Source organism: Falco biarmicus, chromosome 4 (genome assembly GCF_023638135.1).
Source record: "Falco biarmicus isolate bFalBia1 chromosome 4, bFalBia1.pri, whole genome shotgun sequence".
NCBI classification, from domain to species: Eukaryota; Metazoa; Chordata; class Aves; order Falconiformes; family Falconidae; genus Falco; species Falco biarmicus.
In genome coordinates this window covers 85153210-85174946 of record NC_079291.1, presented here as the reverse complement: position 1 = coordinate 85174946, position 21737 = coordinate 85153210, and the positions used below count along the sequence as shown (strand labels likewise).

Sequence of the window (21737 nt, the reverse complement as noted above, 5' to 3'; positions counted from 1 at the left end):
GGTAATCGATGTTGTAGTTTACCACCAGGAGCAAGTAAATAGCCCTAGAATTGCATGCTGCATAGCAAACATTGCAGTTTTATCTGATGACAGGCAGTAATTTGTGGCAAAAGGTAAATCTCTCTCCTCACTCATGCTTGACATATGGATGGTCTTGTTACATTCCCTGTTCTCAGCAGGCTTATGCATGAATTTAAGGTTAAGTGCATGCATGCCTGTAGGATCATGACCTTCATTTAATATTGCATGGCCCAACAGACCCATAATTAATCCCTAACACATTCAAATGATAGCTTTCACTCAGTAATGTCATCCATGCAGAACCGTGAAGTACTTGTAAATTTGTACATTCCGGCTGGGAGTCAGAGATTTTCCAGCTATCGGAGCAGTAAGGCTCTGGGGCAGATTTCTGGCAGGATGAATGGACAGACGGTAGCTTGGGCCATTTTACAGGCGGATTGGGCAGGCCAGGAGAGGGAGGTGTGGTACAGTTACTGGCTTGTTCAGCTGCCTGGGATGGGCTGGGAATGGCAGCACCTCAACACTGCCATTCCCTTTTATGTGACCAACGTTTTCTGCTTAATAAAATCCAAGAGTTTCAGAGGCTGGCAAAGCCTGGAAAGAAAACCCCCACCATCTTCATCCTGAGCAGTCTGCAAATGTGAAGCTTGACCAGGCCCAGCTCAGCCACACTTGCTCTTCTTTCTTCTCTGAACCACTGGATTTCAAATGTACCAGAAGGTCTGAAACCCAACGATAAGCCAAAACTGCAGTCTGGCAATCAGGCTCACGTGGACAGAGTGCCCCAGGCAAGTCCTCACATCCAGGTCGAGTCGTGTCTGCTTCAGTCATTAGAGTTGCTCCTAATGCCAGTGGTTTGTTTCCAAATTCTGGGTATTTTATCTTTTTATCTAATTGTTCTGTTACCAAGGATGAGCATGCTCAGTCAGGTTAGATCAACAAGTGTTTTATCAGACAGGCAACACAACAGGCTGGGTATGTTTTACATAAGTTTATTGGGATTTAATATTCATTCACCAGCAGTACAAAATGTCAGATCTCCACTGTTTGAGGGCCGGAAACATTGTCAAACACGAACACAAAGCATTGCTCAGAAATAGTTATGCTGTACATCAAACCTGAGTAACTGGAGCACAACCAATAATTTGTCCTACCACACATCTGGGGAGAGAAAAGGTGAGGTAGCTATTCCAGACTCTACAAAAATATGTATAGCCATTTCCTTTAACCCTATATCTTTAAAAGATACTAGTGTAACAGTGCCTCTGGATGGATCCCACTGCACGTTCAAGCTGCTTTTTTTTTTTATTATTATTTTCTCCCTAAGCATTAGCAGCCCAACATGGAATGATAGATGGGATACTATTGTATTTTCTTTACTTATTTAACTACAAGGGATTTATGGAATATCATTCCCCTCCCTCCTTTTCCCCTCTGGACAGCCAAAATGCTGGTGCAGCTGTATTCCTCCAGCACAGCCATATGCCTCCAGTGCAGCCGTACACCTCTGCCACAGCTCTACTCCACTTGTGCAGCTGCACCTGATTTTGTCCCCAGTGGAACCCCAGGAAAGATGAGCTGCCAGGAAGTCTGGTAAGGGCAGGGAACAGGTCTCCCCACGGCTCACCATGTGCAAAAGCGCTGCAGGCAGGTGAACCCAACAGACATGCAAAAAGAATTTCTCCCCAGATGCCTCCCCCTGGAGTGTACAAAGTGACCCTGGGCTGGGGGGCAGTGTGGAGAGCACCTAAGGGCTCCCTCCTTGGGAGCCAGGAGGATAGGAAAGCAAAGGGAGCTCTGCCAGTGGAGTCACAAACCCAGCAAATTTTATAAAGGATCCCCTGTTAAAAACTGGAAGTTGGAACAGATCAGCAGCACTGAGGCAGCCAAGTCTGATGACGCAGCCACCCCCCAGGCTGTGGTTGCCCTCTCAGCACGGCCAGCCGGGGAGACATTTTTCCAGGTGTGACGGATCATAGAGGATGGAAATGGTACAGGGAAACAAGGCAGCCAAGGAAGTGGCACAAGGAGTAAAATGCTGCTACTTCAACCCACCCTGCTGCAGCTCCAGCAAGTTGTTTCATTTCCATAGTGTATTAAGTCATAGTATATCTGAGATACCTCTAAACCATCAAATCTTCATTAGCATGCACAACCCTTTGCTGCCCAAAGTCCTGCGATTATAGCTCTGGAATGAGGGGAAATTGCAGAGAAAAGAACTGCCCCCTGCACACCAGTGCCCACTCAGACCCTCGGGACCTCCGCTTCCGAAGCAGACCTGGACTTTCGCCTGCTGGTCAGGCTGCCCAGGACCGACTCCTCGCTGAAGGCCCCTTCAAAGGTCGACAGGATGGACTGGCGAAACTTCTCCTTGAAATCCGGCCCCACAAATACGTACAGGATGGGGTTGATGCAGCTGTTGAAGAAAGCAAGGCTGGAAACCAAGGGGATCCCTATGTAAAGGGCCATTTTCATCTCATGACTGGAAGAGTTTTTGGATATTTCCAACAAGGAGAAGACATGATAGGGGAAATAACAGAGGAAAAATGAGACTGTGACAGCAATGATAATTCTGTATGGCTTCGCAGAGCTGGCTAACTGCCTCTTTTTCAGCTTGACAGCCACAATGCTGTAGCAGATGAGAATCACCATGAAAGGGATGAGGAACCCAAATAAGAATCGTGTTACAATCATCACTTTATGCCGCATCCTCCACAGCCTCCGTGTTGCCTCGGATGTGTAGTCATCCGACAGTGCAAAATTATTATAGCAGCTGGTGACGTTCCTGGAACTGACCACAGTGTCCCGAAAAACAAGGTATGGGGAACTGAGAAGGAGAGCCAGGACCCATGTCCCCAGCGCGATCCTGGCTGCCAGCTCTGGACTCCTGCGGTTGTGAGACCAGACGGGAAAGGTCACAGAAACACAGCGGTCCATGCTGATGACCATCAGAAGGAAGACACTGGCAAACATGTTGAGGAAAGCGATGGTGCTGTTCAGCTTGCACAGGAGCTTCCCAAACGGCCAGTGGAAGCCCAGGGCGGTGTAGGTGATGCTGAGGGGCAGGAAAAAGGTGAAGATGAAGTCAGCAATGGCCAGGTTGAGGAACCAGACAGAGTTCACTGTCTTCTTCATCTTAAAGCCTGCAATCCAGATGACGAGGCCGTTCCCTGTCACCCCCAGCAAACAGGCAATGCTGTACACCACCATGGAGAGGATGTGCATGCTCTTCTGGAGGCCAGAGTAGTAGTCCTCGGCAGTAGCATTCTCAAACTGTGTGGTGGGGGAGCTGGCAGAGAAGGGTGAAGGGGAAGAAGAGACACTGTCCATCGCTTGCAAGCCAGAGTCCTGAAACCATAACAGTACACACCGCTGTTACCTGCAGCTCCTACAGCTCAAAAGAGGTGAAAATCTTTGCTAGCAACTGCACACAAAATGTATACACAAAGTCAGATATATAACAATATATAATTAATATTAAGTCCTTCTCTATAGGATCTGCAAGTTAAGAGAAACCAGCACTGCCAGAGAAATGACCCAGGTGTTGCTGCTGGTGTGGGTGCTGTCAGAGCATCTCCATAAAGGGCCTACAGCTGCAGTCTGATGTGAGCCAGCAGGACAACCATGGAAACACAAATGCCACAGCTGTGACCAGTCCTCATCAGATGACCAATGACAAATTAAGATAGCAAAAACCATCTAGACTGATAAAGATTAAGTTTAAAGACTACTCCTTCAACAAGTTCCTTCCTGGGTGGTGCGCTCTACCAGCAGGACCATACCCGAGGTGTGTTCTGGTGTAACCCTCAGCCCTTTACCCACAAACCACCCTCCTGGCCAGCCCACGGTTCTCCTCTCCTCACCTGCTGCATGCCCCAGCACCCTGCCTTAGCAGGTCCTGGCAGCACTCACCGCGGCACCGTGCTCCTTTGCTGCTCTGCCCGCAGTAGGTGGTCTCATCTCCTGGCTGATTCCCCTTTGAGACGCTGCTCCTCCCTGGAGTGATTCATGCTGCCTCGTCCCATTTTCCCATGGCTTGGGATCACGAGGAATTTAGTAGGATCACTTTATTCCCTAATCTTGTTCCTCAATTTGTGGTGCATTGATTTAACCCCTGATGCCCCAGCGCTCGCAGGCTCCCTCAGGCCGGTTGGCCAAGCCCACCCACTAATCCAGACTCAAAGTAGGAAGCAGACATGGCCCCTCTCTTGCCTGCACCACTCAGCCCCCCGAGGCAGCTTCCTTCCTCCCCAGCACCGGGACACCCCACTGGGTGCAGGGGCTGCCCTGCTGCAGCTGGGGGACGGGGCAGGCTCTGCTCCCCACAGCAGTGGTGCCATGCCGGTGCCACCAACCTGTGCCGAGGCCCAGCACACCTGCTCGCCTGGAGACATGGCTTCAGCCAGCAGCCCGGCCAGGGGGGCCTTGGGGTGGCTGGAAGTGCTCCCTGCCTGGCACAGGGCAGGGGGGGGCTCCTGGTCTCGGCCCGGTGGGAGAGCGAGAGGCACCCCAGGGCTGGGAGTGCAGGGAGCATCCCGGGGCTGGGGAAGAGGTCCCCTGGGGTGCACAGCAGGCAGTGGCAGGCAGGGCCGGAGAGCTGCAGGGAGATGGCAGCAGGGTGATGGCAGAGGGGTGATGGCAGAAGGGTGATGGCAGAGGAGGGGTAATGGCAGAGCAGTGACGGCAGAGGAGGGGTGACAGTGGAGGAGCAGCAGAGGGATGACGGCAGAGGAGTGACAGCAGAGGAGGGGTGATGGCAGAGGAGTGACTGCAGAGGAGGGGTGACGGCAGAGGGGTCACAGAGGGGTAACAGCAGAAGGGCGATGGCAGAGAGGTGATGGCAGAGGGGCAGCAGAGGGGTGACAGCAGAGGGGTGATGGCAGAGGAGGAGTGACAGCAGAGCGGCCACAGAGGGGTAACAGCAGAGGGACGACGGCAGAGAGGTGATGGCAGAGGGGCAGTACAGGGGTGACAGCAGAGGGGTGATGGCAAAGGAGGGGTGATGGTGGAGGGTCGATGGCAGAGCGGTGACAGCAGCCCAGCCCCTGCCGGCCGCCCGCCCCGGCCAAGGTCACCAGCGCCCCGACAGACACGTGCGGGCAGCGCCGCAGCCCCGCCTCAGTGCGGACCAATAGGATGCGGGGAGGGGGGAAAGCACGACGCTGATTGGTCCAGGCACTTCCGGAGCGTGTTCCCGCCGCCGGCCTACAGGGGCGGAGGGAGGCGCTGATTGGCCGAGGCGCGGAGGGGGCGTGTCTGAGCGGTCTATGCTAGGCGCGCGGACTCCCGCGCGGTGTGCAGCGGGACTGGGATCCGGGTGCGGTGCGGTGCGGTGCGGTGCGGTGCGGTGCGGTGCGGTGCGGTGCGGTGCGGTGCGGTGCGGTGCGGTGCGGTGCGGTGCGGTGCGGTGCGGTGCGTGGAAGGGCAGGGTAGGAGCCAGGCACGCTGCTGCAGGGTGGGAGCCGGGCAGACAGCGCTGCTCTCCACCACCGGTGTCAGGGCAGGGGGAGTGCGTCAGTGGGACCCTCTCAGGGATGGAGAGGGTGATGGAGCCGGGATGGAGGGGAGTGATGGAGCCGGGGTGTTGGGGGTGCAGAGACGGGTAGGGTTGGAGCTTCTGGGGTGGTCTTCACCCCTGCAGCGGGGAAACTGGCAGGGCTGGAGTGGTGTCCCACCATGAGGATGAAAATGGATGTTTCATCTTGGCTGGGGAACAGGGAGCTCTGTCCCCCCGCAGCCTTCTGCAGGTTTGCCAGAAGTGCTGGGTGCAAGTACAGCTGCGACCTGCAGTGAAGGGACAGACTGGACCCAGGCGTCCTGCTCCAAGCCAGAGCACTGTGCTGTGCCCTGTCCATTGCAGCGCTTTCCCCATTCTAACCCAGCTTTTCTGGCAATGGGAATTCCCACCCTGCCAGTGAGGCCCTGGGCTTGGGCAGGAGGGCGGCCAAGCATCCCTGTCCAGCAAGGGCAGCACACAACAGGCCCATGCTGAACGGACTTCAGCAGCTTGGCGCAAGCAAACAAAGTGCAATTGCTTAACAACCTGCTCACGGCCCATTGCTGGCCTTGCAGGGTTAATGAGTAAAAAGGTCCATTGTTTTCAGCCAAGGCAGTAGCTGCGCTGTTCCGGCTGCCTGGGAGCAGCAGTCCTACTGATGGAGCTGGAGGGCTGCTGCCAGGCCTGAGCATCATGCTGAAGCAGAGCTGCTGCTCCACAAGGCGTGCTTGCTTCAGTTAGGGTTTGGGGCAGGACCTGCTGGGGTTTGCCCTTGTAGCTACACACAAGGAAAAGGAGCTGAGAGGTTTAAGTGTGCTGGGGAATGCAAGGTGCATTAAAACTGAGGTCTATGGGTATGAGTGCTTCATTGCCCTTGAAAGGAAACAGCACTTTTAATGAGACACCTTTCTGTCTGTGAGGACATTTGCTAGAATTTCCTAGAAGCCCTAAGACTCACAGATATATGGGAGAGAGAAGGAAAGGCATTGCTCATGTTGCTGACACAGTCTGGTCCGTGCACAGGTTCACCACGTCCCCAGGTGTCTGGCCAGGCACTGCAGAACTAGGCAGGGCAGGGCGGTGATGAGAGAGTATCAGAAATAATCAAAGCACTATCATTAATGAACTGGTCTTAGATCAGTGGGGGAAGCCTGACAATTATCTGTGTTTTCCTCACGCAAGGGGCCCCAGCCTATGGCTGGCCCCTCTGTGTTTCCAGGGAAGACACAGGATGGGAGCAGGCAGCACTGAGGGATGCAGTGCAATGGCATCCAGCCCTGCTGCCATCCCAAAAACTCCCCTCTCCACTGGCAGGTGATCTTGGACCCACCAGAAGGATGGCAAACTCAACATTGGGTGACAGGGGCCTCCCCAGTGCAGAACTCTGGTGCTCCCATAACAGGATGGTACTGGAGCCACTTGACACCAATGACCCAGAGGTGAGAGCCCCTTCTGGCCCCTGCCCAGCAGCTGCTTCATCCATCTCCCGGACAGCTGTGGGGATGCTGACTTCCTTGAGCCAGGGATGTGGCAGGCAGACAGTCCTGCAGCAAGAGGTGGAGAGGGAGGGCATCCTCCAACCATCTGCAGATAACATAGTCATAACTTTGCATCTATTGCTCATACCCCTCTGCCTGAAGCTCTAATGTCTACACCAGAGCAGCCAGCCCACCAGGCCATACAGCAGTTGCCCTTGACTCTCAAGCACAAATGACAGCTGAATTATCTGGCAGCTTCCTTCCTGGCAGGTAGAAACCCAAAACATGGCCTGTGACTGGACATATGAACTGTTTGGAATCACCTGTACCAAGAAGGGATCTCGTCTCCCTTCTCCAGCACCTTTCCAGGCCCCTCTCCACACTCTGTGCCCTCTGAGGGTGCATCCCCTGTGGTGGAACATCCACATCACTGTGCAGAGCCGGCATGGATGAAGCTGCTTTTCTCCCCTCCCAAAGGTGCACAGCATCATCAAGAAGGAGAAGCAGCGGCAGAAGATGGGGTTGGAGTTAATCGCGTCAGAGAACTTTGCAAGCCGAGCAGTCCTGGAGGCCCTGGGGTCCTGCCTGAACAACAAATACTCCGAGGGTTACCCAGGACAGAGGTATGGGGCTGGGGCTGAGTCCCACTCAACCCAAACCCTCACAGGGAGGGAGAGGAACCATCCATGCTGCCAGACCTGGACCTCTGCGAAGGAAGCAAAGTGCTTGTGCTGGGAGCCAAGCTCCTCCAGGGCAGGATCTGATCATCTCTGCTTCTGCCCTTGGCCACACGTGGGATAAGCTCAGAGGTTCATGTCTGCCACAGCTTCTCTCCCAGTGGCTGCCACAAACATGGCACCACCCTGGTTTCTCCCCAGCTTGGTCACCTGGACCGTTCTGAGTAACGAGTTTGGTTTTAACCCCTGCCCCATCCTTTATTGGCAGGTACTACGGTGGGACAGAGTTTGTAGATGAGCTGGAAAGGCTGTGCCAGAAGCGAGCCCTGCAGGCGTACCGGCTTGACCCCCAGAAGTGGGGCGTCAATGTCCAGCCTTACTCAGGTAATGGGGCGCTAAGGAGAGCCAGGCCAGTTTCACTGGCCTCCGCACATCCCAGCACTCATAACTGTCCCCGTGTGCTCTCGCTGCAGGGTCACCCGCAAACTTTGCGGTGTACACGGCCCTGGTGGAACCCCACGGCAGGATCATGGGGCTGGACCTGCCCGATGGGGGCCACCTCACCCACGGGTTCATGACAGACAAGAAGAAGATCTCTGCCACCTCTGTCTTCTTTGAGTCCATGCCCTACAAGGTACAGAGAGCTGCTCCAGCTGGAGCCAGCAGGCGGTTGTCATAAGTGTTGGTGCCTCTTAAAGTACTGGCATCGGGCTCCTGGCACCCGCTTCTGCACGATGGTGCTGCAGCTCATCTTCACCCATACCAAGGTGGCTGAACCCTCCTCTTCCTCTCCCAGGTCAACCCCAAGACTGGTTACATTGACTATGACCAGCTGGAGGAGAATGCCCGCCTCTTCCACCCCAAGCTGATCATAGCAGGTAAGGATCAAACCTTTCCTGACCGCTCTGGTGACACACCCTGGTAAGCCCGTGGATGCTGCAGGAGACCTCTAACACATCCACGCCGGCAGGAGCTCCTGTGTGTCCCCGTTGTAGGGCTGGACCCGGGGCTGTCTGAGGGTCCTTGCGCATCTGCTCCTGCCCCGTCCCCCCCCCCATCTCCCTGCAGGTGTCAGCTGCTACTCACGCAACCTGGACTATGCCCGCATGCGGAAGATTGCCGACGCCAATGGTGCATATCTCATGGCTGACATGGCCCACATCAGTGGGCTGGTGGCCGCCGGCGTGGTGCCCTCCCCCTTCGACCACTGTGACATTGTCTCCACCACCACACACAAGACCTTGCGGGGCTGCAGAGCTGGCATGATCTTCTACCGCAAAGGTGCCTGACCTGGCCACGGAGCTAGGAGAAATGTTCACCCCAGGCCGGGGGGCTGTGAGTGAAAAGCTCCTTCCTGCTTTAGCTGGGAAGGAGGGAGGGCTGGAAGGTCTGAGGCCTCCTGGGAGGATCTGGGGAGCTTCCCAGAGCCAACTGTGGCCCAGATTTGAAGAGGAACAGCCACCATCCCTGCTGTGTGGCCAGGGGGTGAAAGCAGCTCACGGGAGAAGGGCAGCCATGCTGCCTCACGACCGACCCCACCCTCCCCTCCCGCAGGCACCCGCAGCGTGGACCCCAAGACAGGCAAAGAAATGCTCTACAACCTGGAGAGCCTCATCAACCAGGCAGTCTTCCCTGGGCTGCAGGGAGGCCCGCACAACCATGCCATCGCAGGTACGCATCCAGGCTGGCCAGCAGCTCCAGGATGGCAAAAGGAGCTGGCAAAGGTGTCCTGGCTGGGCTCTGAGCCCCAGCAGCAGTGCAGGGGGCTCCCGCTGCCCTGAGGGGCCTGCAGCCTGGAGATGCCATGGCAAAGAGCAGCCATCTTGGTCTAGCATTGCCCAGGGAGTGACCAGGCTGGTCCCATCCTGCCTCCTGGCTCACAGTGCCACTGCCAGCCTGGTTAGGGGAAGGGACTGTCTGTCAGTTTGCTCAGCTTCCAGGATGACTTCTGCTGGCGGTGCCACACATCTCTGCGAGCTCTGCTGCTGGTAGGAGCCCCCCAGAAGCTCACGCTGTCTGCCTTCCCCCCCAGGGATTGCTGTGGCGCTGCGGCAGGCCATGACGCCTGAGTTCAAGGCTTACCAGCAACAGGTGGTCGCCAACTGCAAGACACTCTCGGCAACACTGATGGAGCTAGGCTATGACATCGTCACGGGTGAGGACAGGTCTCGGTGGCAGGACGGGGCTGACCCCTGTGTGTGGCCCAGGCTCCGACCCAGGCTGTGAGGGCAGCACATGCAGGGAGGTGACAGGCAGGGCTCTGCCATCAGTTCCTCAGGGCATCCACACGACTATTTTGAAGCAGCCCTTCTTCCCAAGGGCAGGCACCCTTCTGCCCCCAAAGCCAGGGGGCAGGCCCCAGCGCAGTCCCAAGCCTTCTGCGCTGGTTTCCCATGGGAGCAGCATTTACCCCCATCCCACGTCCCCCACCAAACCCCTCTCTTTGCAGGGGGCTCCGACAACCACCTGATTCTCTTGGACCTGCGCAGCAGAGGCACAGATGGAGGCCGGGCTGAGCGGGTGCTGGAGATCTGCTCCATCGCCTGCAACAAAAACACGTGCCCTGGTGAGGGATCCCACAAGCTCTGTTGTGTCCTGCCCCGCACGCTGGGCATCTCCCGCGGCCTATGCAGAGCTTCCCGTGGGGCTCCCAGCTCTCGGCCCACTCCAGATGCTGGGAACCAGGTTGAAATCCCATGCATAGCAGTTTTGGTACTGGGTTTGGTCACACGTGACTTGTTCTGGTGTAGGTGATGTCAGCGCCCTGCGCCCTAGTGGCTTACGGTTTGGGACACCGGCTCTCACCTCCCGCGGTTTCCGACAGGATGATTTCCGCATGGTGGCTCAGTACATCCACAGAGGTGAGGCCAGGGCCAGGCTCGGGCTGGGGCACGCAGGGCCACGTCAGCTCCAGCAGCACCCCAGGGCCAGGAGGCACCAGTTGAGCCAGGCTGGGTGGCTTCCCCAGCAGCTGCCAAGGGAGCGCACACGCACAAATGAGGAGTAACTGTCCCACTTGCACATCTGGATGTGGGAGAGAACATCTGGCCACAGCTGGATCTGGCCAAACCCTCCCCACTGCACAGGCAGCGGGCTGAAAGCCTGCACCTTTTGCAATCTTGTTCCAGTTGTCCTCAGGAGTCCCATACTGGTTTCCCGGGGCAGCAGGTCCCTCTCAGCCCTGCTCCTTCCCTCCCACATGCCTCGGGGCCAGCCTCAGCCCTGTTGCGGCATGTGCAGGGCTAAGCCCGCAGCCCAGGCTCCCTGCAGCAGGGCTGGGAGAGCCATGGGATGCGGCAGCTGCAGTGTGGGATGCAGGCAGAGGTGCTGCCGCTGCGAGGGCTGACCATCTCCCATCCTGGCAGGGATCGAGCTGACGCTGCGCGTGCAGAAGGACATGAGCCCCAAGGCCACACTGAAGGAATTCAAGGAGAAACTGGAGGAGGAGAAATACCGGAGGGAGCTGAAGTCACTGAAGGAAGAGGTTGAGGCCTTTGCAGCGACCTTCCCACTCCCGGGGCTGCCTGTCCTGTAAGGGGAGGTACCCCTGGCTGTGCCAGGAGCCGAGGAAGTACCCAGGATCACGGCACACTCGCACCCCGGTGCTTCCTCTCCCTGCTGACACTGGCTGCAGTGCAGCAGCAGCTCCTGGTTTGGCTCTTACTGACCTCTCCCCTCCCGTTCGGGGCACAGCCCCCCCCCGCAGGGAAACCAGCCCTTTCACCACTCAGTGTTACAGTTGGAACCAAGCACCAGGCAACCCTCAGCCCCACAGCCGGCTCCGACGCGGCGCTGGCTGGCTGGGGAAGCAGTAGACAAGGTTTAGGCAGGCCTGCCCACGGTCACCCGGACACCCCTGCCCGCAGCACCGGGATGGTCGTGGGGGCCCACCTCCTTGGGCGTCCTTGGCTTGCAGTCCCACACACTGTGCTCAGCTGCACAAGAGCTGCTGAAAGCCTCCCCGGTTTCAGCCTTGAGGATTGCCTTCATGCGCACAAGCCTGCTCTCCTTTTGTCCCTTCCAGCCTCCACAGGCTTTGACAGGGACAAGGTCTGGCCTTAACAGCCCTCCTGGGATCACCATCCCATCCTAGCCAGCAGCTCTGGTATTTCCTCACACCTCTGAGCACAAAGCTTAGGTAGAACCATTTTTTAATAAGCACGGTAAAATTAAGAATTTAACCACAATGTATGACAAGAATTATAAGCTTTAAAAAATACAACCAATTTTTTTTTTTGTATTTCAAAAATATCTGAACCCAAATAAATAATTTTTTTTTAAAAAGTACATTTCTCAGACTAGTCATTTGGTGTTAACATCTGTTAAACTCTTGTGCAGTAACACTTACAGCACGACACTAAGACATGCTTCTTTGATTTCTCCCGGTCACACTCGCACTAACTACTGACGCAAGCATTCGGCACGCACAGGCACACACACGTAACTCCACATGCAGTAATAGGATACAGTGCTTTAAAATAAGATGAGAATTCATCACAGCCTCCTCGCACCCCTTGGAGGCAGCGCTTTGCCCAGCCCCATCCCCGTGCCGGCAGCGAGGCGGCCAGCGGGACCAGGTACCCTGTGTTTCTGCCTTCCAGTTAAAACACATCTCGGGGACCAGTGTGCAGTGGGTCTGTGACCCTTCCAATACTGGGGTACAGTCTGTTGCTCTGACGTTGTGCTACCAGGGCACCGTGCGGAGCAGGCACTCCTTCAGCCTGGGCCGCTCCCTGCATTTCCCATTGCACCTTCTCACAGGAGCTTTTTCAAAGTGCTGCTACAAGCCCCAGCTCCCCGAGACGCTGAATCCGCAGCACGGGCTGTCACCAACACCAGACCGGGGGCTCAGGGCCTCCTAGCTCGATGAAAATGAAAGAACTGGCCTGGGGTTACGGAGCCGTCAGCTCGCACCCCTCAAGCGCCTCTCCCACCCCTTACAAAATGGTGAATATTGCTAGAGTATAGGCAGTACTTCCCTAGTCAAGGCAAGGCAGCTTCGGAGCTGCTTAGAAACGATTGCTACTGGATGAAAGTAAATCCGAGCACTATTCTCTGAGAAATGAAACCTGTGTAGGGTTAATATTGCCTACTCCTATGGCTGACCCTCCTCAGGGTGGGATCGGAAAGCAGCACTAGCTAGAGCACAGCAGCACAGGAAAGCGGAGGAGTAAGAAAAGGGAGCCCTGCCCTCCTGGCCAGGCAGCAGACAGCTGGGGGAGACTTTTGCTCTGATGAATTCTTGGTCAGGCTTGAAGCCTCCTCTCCTTGGCAGCCAGCAGGGAGAGGAGGGAGCCAGAGCCAGCCATGCGGGAGGCGGGAGCATGCTGGTAGCACTCACAGAAGCAGGCGACAGCCATGCACAGCACCGCTGGCTCTGGCAGCTTGGTGCAGGAGGGCTGGTGAGTATTGCACCGCCGCTGCGAGGAACCCGCCCTGCTTGTGGTGGAAGGACGGTTGGACAGCAGCGCTCGGGCGGTGCAAGCCGACAAACACACATGCCAAGATTCATTGCGGGAGCTGTTAGTGCGAAGATCGTAACTTGTTGTAAGTCTGCTAATATCAGAAACTAGTGAGGTAACACAGTGAAGATGAGGAAAAAGTCTTAAAGTGCCAATACAGGGATCTTTACTGTACAGGAGCAGAAGATCAGACCGAGAAATTACTGAGCAAAGAGGAATTCAGCTCCCAAACCACCAGCTGTGCTCAGACTCCCCCCGATTTCTGCTGCCATCATGGGCAGCACAAGCAGCAAGGGCAGGCCGGGCTCCGGCTGCACCGAGGTGCCACAGCCTGATGTAACTCCCTCCTCCCAGAGTCTGAGCTCAGAGGTTACCCTGCCTGAGCCAGCTTTAGGAGGATGAGCGCTCCAGGGCATGTTTCCCCACAGCTCCTGCTTAAGAGCTGAGCTGCAGATAACACGGTTTTGAAATGGGTGATGTCCCAGCAAAGCCCCCAGGGCACCCTCCCAAATCAGAGCTGCTTTGTGGTGAAGAAATGAAGCAGGTCAGACAGGTGATATAGTGCAAGTATTGCTCAACACAGCCTCGAATATCAGATACTACAGGTTTGATAGAAGGAGCAACGAGAATTGAGTTACTTATCAATTTCTGAATGCAGCTGAACACCACAGGTTGAGACCACGTGTGTCTAAGAGACCATCCATCCCGCTCCACCGCCCTGCGCTGTCAGCCTGGAGGAAGACAACAGTGAGGCAGCAGAAAAAGGTTCGCCCCTCCCTCCTCAAACCCCCAAATAGCATCAGGTTGTTTTGCAGCAGGAAACAAGCTCCCATGCTGAGCACTTCTCCAGAGCTGTGTCAGGCAGGACGCAGGGAGCTTTCATCTGCCCGGTGTCACCTGCATTACTCACTTACTGGGATGCCTCTTCCCCCAGGGAATCTCTCCTCAGCTTTAGTGTGGAAGCCATCTGGGTGCACTTGAATCGATAAGGAGACACCTCAAGTCACCTCAGAAAGCAGGTGTTTTGGATGGACACTGAAGTCTTTCACCAGCAGACCTAGTTTGCATGCGACAGGAGGGCACAGTTATGAAAGGAAAAGGCCTTAAAACACGCTTTAAAAGTGCGCAGCCCCACGCACAGGCACACTGCTCACCTTCTGTGAGGGTGATGCCACACTGCTTCCCAACTGCAACCTAAAACCACCATCACAAACAACGCCTGACCTTGGAAATCCCGCTGGACCGTACCACGAGCTCAACTTGCCCAGCTGAGCTGGCCTCACCGTACGCCACCAGAAACAACAGTAAAATTTAAAACAGCCTTTCTGCCCAGTTGGTTTGTACCTCCTGCGCTACCCCAGAGGGCCCTTTCCAGGGAAGAGAAAGGGGCAGCAGCAGCAAGGAAGCGCAGATGCTGGTGCCAGACAACAATGTCCCCACAGAGCCTCCTTGCCTTCAGGACACAGGTTTCAGAGCAGCGTGGTTCTCACAGCAAGTTTCAGTGGGGTCTCAGCCACGCTGACGCACCTGTCTGTACACAGGAACTTCCCTGGGCACAGAAGGAACATCATATTCATCTCCAGCACTGCCTCACATCATCAGAATAAACAGAAGTTTAAAAAAAAAACAACCACAACCCAACCCAAACAACACATTGGCTCATCTTGTACAATCTCAGCTGTTCTCACTCCATAATCAGAAGAGTGCTAAAAACAAATAAAAACAAGGCTATCTTTCCTAGCAAGGCTTTTCTTGCTTAGAAGTACCATGGGGACTGCTGCTGCCACCTGGCACCGGGCAGAGCAGCCCGCAGCCCAGGACGGGTGGCCAAGGAGCAGCATCTCCTATGAGACTCCAGAGGGAAGCACTGTGCCTGGGCACAAAGCTTTCAGCACTGCCAGGAACAATCTGGGAGTGTCACCATGCCGGTAGCACAACCTTTATGGCACAGGCAGCAGCATAGAAGCTTTGAAAGGAAGCTTCTTGGCATCCAGGCTCAGAGTGTCAGTTCTGCCCCATCCAGAGCTACCCAGGAGCGCCCTGGGAGAGGTAGTTGAGACACGACGAAGGCTTGGCCAGAAGCAGCATGCAGCGATGCTGACCCTGCTTTACCACAAAGCACAAAAGTCAACTCTCTGACCAAAAAAAACCCCAAAAACAAAAACAACAACAAAAAAAACTAAAAAGAGAAGAAACTTTACGGCTACAACGCGGAATCCACTACATTCACCCCCGATCTCTCCTGAGTGCTCGTATCTCACCAGGCAGGCAGCCTGCTCTAACAGCCTGCTGTCTCACCGCGTAGCTTCAGCTGAATTGCACTGTTTGTTTCCCCATCACAAAAAGCACCTCCAAATGAGGGGTCAGTTCCTCTCTCTCCTTAAAAGGCCACCCTCGACCTCACACGCTTTGAGGATTCCCAGTCTCCCACCCCCCCTTCTCGGAGGTGGCCCAGCAAATAGGACATGACAAATTAACAAGGCACAGTGCTCTACATTCACAGCAATGGGTGCCTCGGTGTTCGCTAGCATTAAGGAGTCCTTCCACGTTCCAGATTTTAACAAAACTGAGAGAAACTGGCAAACACCTTCTGGAGAGAAGCACGTGTGCCTCCACTGCACTCCCACCCACCCAGGGACAACCTTTTCCTGGGAAGCACCAGGAAACTCAGAAAAATGCAGGAAGGGACACCATCCGCTACCACTGTGCACAGACAGGTAACTGCAAGCTGCCACCCTGCCAGGGAGCTTCCAAGAGCTACACTCATGTGAGACACCAGTGGATTAAAAAACTGCACGTGGCCTTTACATCTCCCCTCTAGTCTCCACCCTGGTTCCACAGAAGGGACCATCAGTTCAGGGTTCTGGCAGAAGCATGCAGAGCACTGTGTTATTTCAGGGGCTGCACACTAGTATTGATCCCCAAGACAGCCCACCTCTCTCTCCATGCCATAATCCCCCTGGGATGCTGCCATGATACTCTTCAAATGTTATTAGCGCCCCTTCTAACATTTAAAAAAAAGAGTGCCCAGTGTTTTATGTGATGGAACATCTAAATTCTTGGCTACAGGGAACCACACAGAATTGGTGTCCCTCAGACACTGATTTCTGTGGAGCAGAGACTCTTGCGAACGCATTAGCTTCTTCACCCCTTCCCGACATATGAGAGCTACTGCGGACAGTGTCAATGTCAAGCATGGATGAGCTTTGTCAGACTCCAGGTACGCAGGCAGACAGCCTGCGCAAGGCTAGATTTTGTACAAAAAGCTGGGAACATAGTCAAATCTGAGCATAGGGTTCACCCCCTGGCTGGGTTCCTGAAGGTACTGCAGCTTCAGCAGCTCAGCTAAATACTGTACAATTTTGATATCTTCATTGGCAAGGCCCAGCTGAAGCTTCAGGAAGTTCATCCTGCGATTCACAATGGATTCTTCCGATTCCCTTTCGCTAATGGGAAGGTGCAAATGATGGCAGAAGGTGAAGAGGAAGGCTTTTGAACACAGCTGGGTGAGAATACTTTGGACGTGCATATAGTAGGTGCTTCCTCGTTTGATCTGTGTGCGGTGGTCTGCCAGCCGGGACACCAAGGTACCTTTGTAAAGCGGGCAGCGGAGAGTCTTACTGTCAGCGTCCAGAATGCTGACATACCGGCTGTATCGGCTCAGGGTGTGCAGCACATTCACCCCAGCAGGCGACACCATCCTGAAACAGCAAAGAGAGAGGTCACAGCTGGAGGCAACCCGACAGTTAAGCAGCAGACTGTGTCCATGCCCCTGTATTGCACTTATTTTCCCTTTAGCTCATGAGATGATGCGAGAGCCTCTGCAGGCAAATAAAGCCTAGCATGGAAGAGAATGGCCAAATAGTCTCTCCAGCCTGCCAGATCCAGGGGATCAAGGTTTCTTTGGGATCCCCACATGCACTGATCCACACCATGTGTGCACTACTGCATAAACCACCCCGCTTCGGGGCAGCTTCCTCCCTCAGTGACACGGAGAGGGAGTGACAGGACATCTCTGGTGAACAGAAGCAAATCTTGCAGCAGCTGGTAGCTCCTGGATGTGACAAACAGGCCTCAGAAACCCAAACCAGCTCCCCCTTGCCAAGAGCTCCACTTTCCCCCCATATCGCTGTTTCGGGAGGGAGCTGCTCCGAGGTGGTCTAAGTCCCGAGTAAAGCAAAACCTTCTGCCCTTCCTTTAACAAAGCCATCCTTAAACCAGAACATTCCCTGGCTGAGCCTGGGCATTTTTCACTCAGGTGCAAACCCACAGCATGTTCACAACATACGATTATCCAACAAGTCTAAATTAATGTTATTTAAATGCAAATTACAAGCCTACGCAAACTCTACCTTCTGCTCCTTGATTCTGCGTGGTTAAGGTCGCTCAGATGAGACACAGCTCCCAGCCTCAAACCAGGAGCCCAGCTGCTGGTGTAAGGGCTGTCCCCATGCCCAGGCAGCGTCTGGCCTTAGGAAATGCAGCACCCTTACCAGAATAATTAATTCAGCCTGGAAATTCCTTTCCAAAGCCCTTGTATAAATGGTTTGCTGCGAGCACCCACATTAAACTCAACACTTAACATTCCATAGAGGAGTCTGAATGACTGACACATCTCACAAGCAGTTCTTAAAAAAAAATACCCAACAAAACTTTTGTTTATAAAAATTGCATCTAACCACAAACACTGAGCAATGACTAAACACTCTGGGCTTTTAAAAACCTCACCGACAGACAGAGAAGTTTAGGAGCAGCTGCTGGCAGAGCTGTCATCCTGCCTCACGAGCACAGGAATGAGGGTAAACTCACAGCTTTGGATAATTTCATCATCCACAACCTCCAACAACACAATACCCAGCAGCCCAGAAAGCAGATGTCTGTATTTTGATTTTCATGCCGCTCAGAAACACTCTTTCAGGAGCTATTCCAGCTTGGCTCTGAGCAATGGGCTGCCACTCTGACTCATGTTCTCCACACTGGTGACAGCAATGGCCATTCCCTGTCATACCTGCACCCAAAGTGCCAAACACATCCTGGTAACACACAGAGAAAAACCTTTTCATAACAGCAACAAAGGCAGGGCCAAAATCTTGAGAGCTGAGCAACTGCTATTTGCAAACTATGAAGCCATGTTTCAGGATTGGGTGCTTGCTTTTGTGATGGTCCTCACCCTGAGCAGAAGTTTCCTTTGCATCTGAACTGCAATCCCAAGACTGCAGCCTGCACAGCTCCATGGACCTTTTTTTCTGCACTAAGGCTTGTTATAAATAAGTGTCTGTCCATCCACACCTCCTTGAAGAGATCCCAGCAGCTCCGCAGGCTCTGCGCCTCTGCCCTTCCCCACAACACCCAGCCAGCACACCAACACAGCCCAAGGTGCTGGCACTCCAATTTTGGAGCTACCAATCTCATCAACAGTGCATCATCACTTCCTCAAGGTCCAGAAGGAAAAATACTCCCTATATCAAAGCATCCATTTAAAAAACGAAATTCTAGCTAGAAATCCGGAAGAGTTTCAGCAGGAGATGGGGGGAAAGCAGAGCACACAAGGGACTCCAGGAGCACTCTTTATCAAATCATCCATGAAACCAGCAGGACTCCTGCTTGCCAGGCTAAGGCTTAAACCAGAAGGAAACCTCCTGGCCAAATAACTAGCATGAGCCAGGCAGCAACCTCCTAGCAGATGTTTGAAGTATTCTCTCTCAAGTGAGGCTAGATATAAAGAGACAGACAAATCTATCCCCTTTCAAAATATATCCCGTAAGCAGAAATTCACAGCAGCTGTGTAGGTAATTAGACAGAGACCCCCGCTGCACACCCATGCCCCTCTGAAATTCCCGCTTAGGAGATGAGGTTTTTATCATACATCTTGACACCAATAAAGCACAAAGATCCTTGATTTACCTCTGGAGTCCGATCAGCTTCCACTTCTGGAAATCCACAATGTGCAGAGGGGAAGTGACCCAGTGCTTCACAGGCTTGGCGTAAATGCCGCAGTTCGGCACAAAAATGGAGAGCGCCGTCACAAGCTTCTTGACTATCGCTTCCTCTTCCCCCAGCACGATCAGGGTCCTCCCACTGAGCAGGGAGTAGATGGCGGGGTGAGCGAAGGGGTACTGCCTGATGAACCGCAGTGCGTTCTGGCCAGCCTTTTTTTTGTGCCTTTCACTCGCCTGGCAGGCAAAGTGAGCAGGAGAAGGGGTCCTGTCGGAGCACGTGGAGGCGGCGCTGCTGATATAGCTTGTGGAGTCCGAGCACTCGTCCAAGCTGCTCCTACTGACCTCCCTGCTGCCCGTCAGGTAGCGAGGGTCAAGCTCGTAGGGAAGAAGCCCCCCGGAGATGCCATCGTGGGAGGGGAAGCCCCCAAAGCTCCCGCGCAGCCCCTGCTCAGCCTGCCGGTATGGCTGTGGGGGGATCCTGACCACCCCGTCGTCATCGCAGGGCTTCTGTCCCAGGTCAGGCAAAGGCTCAAGGAAGTTGGGACTCTCCTTCCCGATACAACAGGCAGAATCCACCTGCACTAAGTTTTCCTGTTTTGAAATGTCTTCCTGCTCATCAGCATTGTCAGGGTTTACTTTGGGGGTGAAATGAAGGCCTCCCTCTTCATCATCCACATAAGGTTCCTCATTAATGGCACTTGGGTAGCTCGCTTTGAAATCTTCCGGGATGAGTGACTCTGAGGGACATGTACTGAGAACCTCGATGCTGTCCTCGCTGACGGTCCGCCGGCTGCCCACCTTGCTCCTGCCTGCCTGGGGACTGGGGCTGACAGGCAGGCTGGCCTGGCTCTCCGATTTTGTCAAGCCAGGTGCAGACTTCTCCGTTCCGAGAACCTCAATGCTCTCACCGCTACTGATGCTGCCTTTAATATCTGCATCGAGATAGTCCAGGTTCTCCTGGTGTTCGAATGTCACAGACTCAGTCATTTTTGGTTCTTGGGAGTCCTCGATTTCCTGCTCCATCTTGATGGGCACGCACTCCACACTGGACTTGTAGGATCCCAGGCTGATGACCACTTTAGGAGCGGGGGACTCTTCTGAACACTTCCTATCCATGGCATCTTGACTGAGGCCCTGGCAGCCTCTGTACTGTTTTTCATCCAGAAAAGATACATCCTCAAAGAGGAAGTTAGTTACGCTTTGTTGCTTTAAAAGTGCCCTGCTGATCTGCTCTGTCAGGAGGTAGCACACATCCCCTCTGAAAGTCCTCTCGATCTGATGCAACTGGTCAAGGGTTTGGGTGAAAAAATAAATATCGCAGAGTTCTTCCAGTGTCTTCAGCTTCTTGTCAAAGCATTTGGCAGATTTTGCTTTGATGAGCTTGGGGGTATAGGATGGCATGTGGGTGTAAAGGTGGGTTTCGCCAGGCTCAGCAAGGTCGGAGGTAGTCAGGTCCTGATCGCAGCCCACGTTGGCGTGATCCAGCGCACTCTCCGGCTCGTAGGGGTGAAAGTCAGACTCCTTCAGCTTCCTGTAGGGATATGACCTGATTTGTTTCAGCAGATCTTGGTGCTCAATGATAGACTTTTCCACACTGGCCAGCTCATTGGCCTTCTCAATGGCTTGGGTCGTGTAATACCCTTTGTCATTGGCTTTCTTCTGTATCTCAGTTTCGTTGTGCAGGACAGTCCTGGTGTAGTCAAGATCTTTCAGTTTCTTTTCCAGTTCATTAGCAAAAGCTTTCCTGTTCCCCGTCTTTAGGCATTCAGAGGCTTTGGAGAACTCAGCGGAGAGCTCCTGAAACTGCTGCATGATTTTGTGCTCATCAGCAGAAATATAGGCCATGCAGAAGGGCCTCACAAAACCCCTGGCTTCGAGGTCATACAGAGTCAAGTGGTGCACATACGCAAAGGCTCCTTCCTTTGAATCCCCCAGTACCACTTTGGAATCCTCCACAAAATTCAGCTTCGGGTAGGCAGAGCCGGGAGGGTGACCCACAAAGGAAGCCTGGTAATCCACAGACATGATTCGAAGGGAAAAATAATTGAGATCAAAAGTGCCCGACACTTTGGCGTCATCAGGGATGGTCAGGAGGGGCTGAGGCCCCACTTGCTCCGAGAACTCGGAGATGAGGATGAAGTCTCGGGTGAACTTGGAGCTGGCGACCTTGGCCCAGGGGTTGGCGCCGTGGCCGGCAAAGGGGAAGAGCGGCACCGAGTACTCCTCGGGCAGGGGCGGCTCACTGTACAGCTCATCCTCCAGCTCCTCCTCTCTGGTGAAGGCCACCACGTCAGGGGCGCTGATCATATTTCCCGCAGGAGGGGACCGACATGGAGCAGCGAGGCCCCCCCAGCCCCCCCCCGCCACCGCCGGGCCCTGCGGGAGGCCCCGCCGCAGCCCCGGCCCCGGCCCGCCCGCCGCCGGGCCCCCGCCGTCGTCCCTTCTCCCGCCGCCGCCGCCGCCTCACGCCGCCGCCTCACGCCGCCGCCATGGCCCCGCTGCCCACCGGGCCCCGCTCAGCCGCCTCCCTCACGGACGCCGCAGCCCCGCAGCCATCTTGGGGTCACATGACGCCACGACCTCTCACCCCGACACCCGGAAGCGAAGCCGTCACCTCCTCTCAGCCCTCTGAGGTTGTTTTGGGTTTATTTTTAAACATCCCC

At 54.7% G+C, this 21737-nt stretch overlaps 3 protein-coding genes across 12 annotated transcripts; 1 reads left to right on the top strand and 2 right to left on the bottom strand.

Annotated features, from left to right (window-relative positions):
• Positions 1-1021: 1021 nt before the first annotated feature.
• On the bottom strand, positions 1022-5186 carry LOC130148885 (chemerin-like receptor 1). Its single transcript, XM_056337990.1, has 2 exons — positions 3934-5186; positions 1022-3369 (listed from the first exon to the last, which is right to left on the bottom strand). The coding sequence occupies exons 1-2, from the start codon at positions 3979-3981 to the stop codon at positions 2266-2268; spliced, it is 1152 nt and encodes a 383-aa protein (XP_056193965.1). The 5' UTR covers positions 3982-5186; the 3' UTR covers positions 1022-2265.
• Positions 5187-5268: 82 nt separating this feature from the next.
• SHMT1 (serine hydroxymethyltransferase 1) lies at positions 5269-11960 on the top strand. 8 transcript variants are annotated; one of them, XM_056337984.1, is made up of 12 exons: positions 5269-5338; positions 6833-6957; positions 7474-7619; positions 7942-8057; positions 8147-8307; positions 8470-8551; positions 8742-8954; positions 9228-9344; positions 9706-9828; positions 10123-10239; positions 10424-10534; positions 11039-11960. In XM_056337984.1, exons 2-12 carry the CDS (start codon positions 6856-6858, stop codon positions 11206-11208), a joined length of 1458 nt encoding a protein of 485 aa, XP_056193959.1. In that variant the 5' UTR covers positions 5269-5338; positions 6833-6855; the 3' UTR covers positions 11209-11960. The 8 variants fall into 8 exon arrangements, with proteins under 8 accessions (XP_056193959.1, XP_056193956.1, XP_056193955.1 ...); XM_056337981.1 differs by having other exon boundaries at positions 5274-5343; XM_056337980.1 differs by having other exon boundaries at positions 5274-5358.
• On the bottom strand, positions 11808-21721 carry SMCR8 (SMCR8-C9orf72 complex subunit). Of its 3 annotated transcripts, none has more exons than XR_008821692.1 (3): positions 19040-21721; positions 14046-16836; positions 11808-13866 (listed from the first exon to the last, which is right to left on the bottom strand). XR_008821692.1 is itself a non-coding variant. In XM_056337977.1 (2 exons), the coding sequence occupies exons 1-2, from the start codon at positions 21379-21381 to the stop codon at positions 16383-16385; spliced, it is 2796 nt and encodes a 931-aa protein (XP_056193952.1). In that variant the 5' UTR covers positions 21382-21721; the 3' UTR covers positions 11808-16382. The 3 variants fall into 3 exon arrangements, 1 of the variants encoding a protein (XP_056193952.1); XR_008821691.1 differs by having other exon boundaries at positions 14050-16836; XM_056337977.1 differs by having other exon boundaries at positions 11808-16836.
• Positions 21722-21737: the final 16 nt, after the last annotated feature.

Bases quoted from the DNA above. Each gene is read 5' to 3' on its own strand.
- SMCR8 (XM_056337977.1), bottom strand. From the start codon at position 21,381: ATGATCAGCGCCCCTGACGTGGTGGCCTTCACCAGAGAGGAGGAGCTG. The intron at 16,837-19,039 runs GTAAATCAAGGA...TTGCTGTTTCAG, and splicing joins AAGCTGATCGGACTCCAGAG to GATGGTGTCGCCTGCTGGGG.
- SHMT1 (XM_056337979.1), top strand. From the start codon at position 5,289: ATGCTAGGCGCGCGGACTCCCGCGCGGTGTGCAGCGGGACTGGGATCC. The intron at 6,958-7,473 runs GTGAGAGCCCCT...CCCCTCCCAAAG, and splicing joins TTGACACCAATGACCCAGAG to GTGCACAGCATCATCAAGAA. The intron at 9,345-9,705 runs GTACGCATCCAG...CTTCCCCCCCAG, and splicing joins GCACAACCATGCCATCGCAG to GGATTGCTGTGGCGCTGCGG.
- LOC130148885 (XM_056337990.1), bottom strand. From the start codon at position 3,981: ATGAGACCACCTACTGCGGGCAGAGCAGCAAAGGAGCACGGTGCCGCG. The intron at 3,370-3,933 runs GTGAGTGCTGCC...TTATGGTTTCAG, and splicing joins CAAAGGAGCACGGTGCCGCG to GACTCTGGCTTGCAAGCGAT.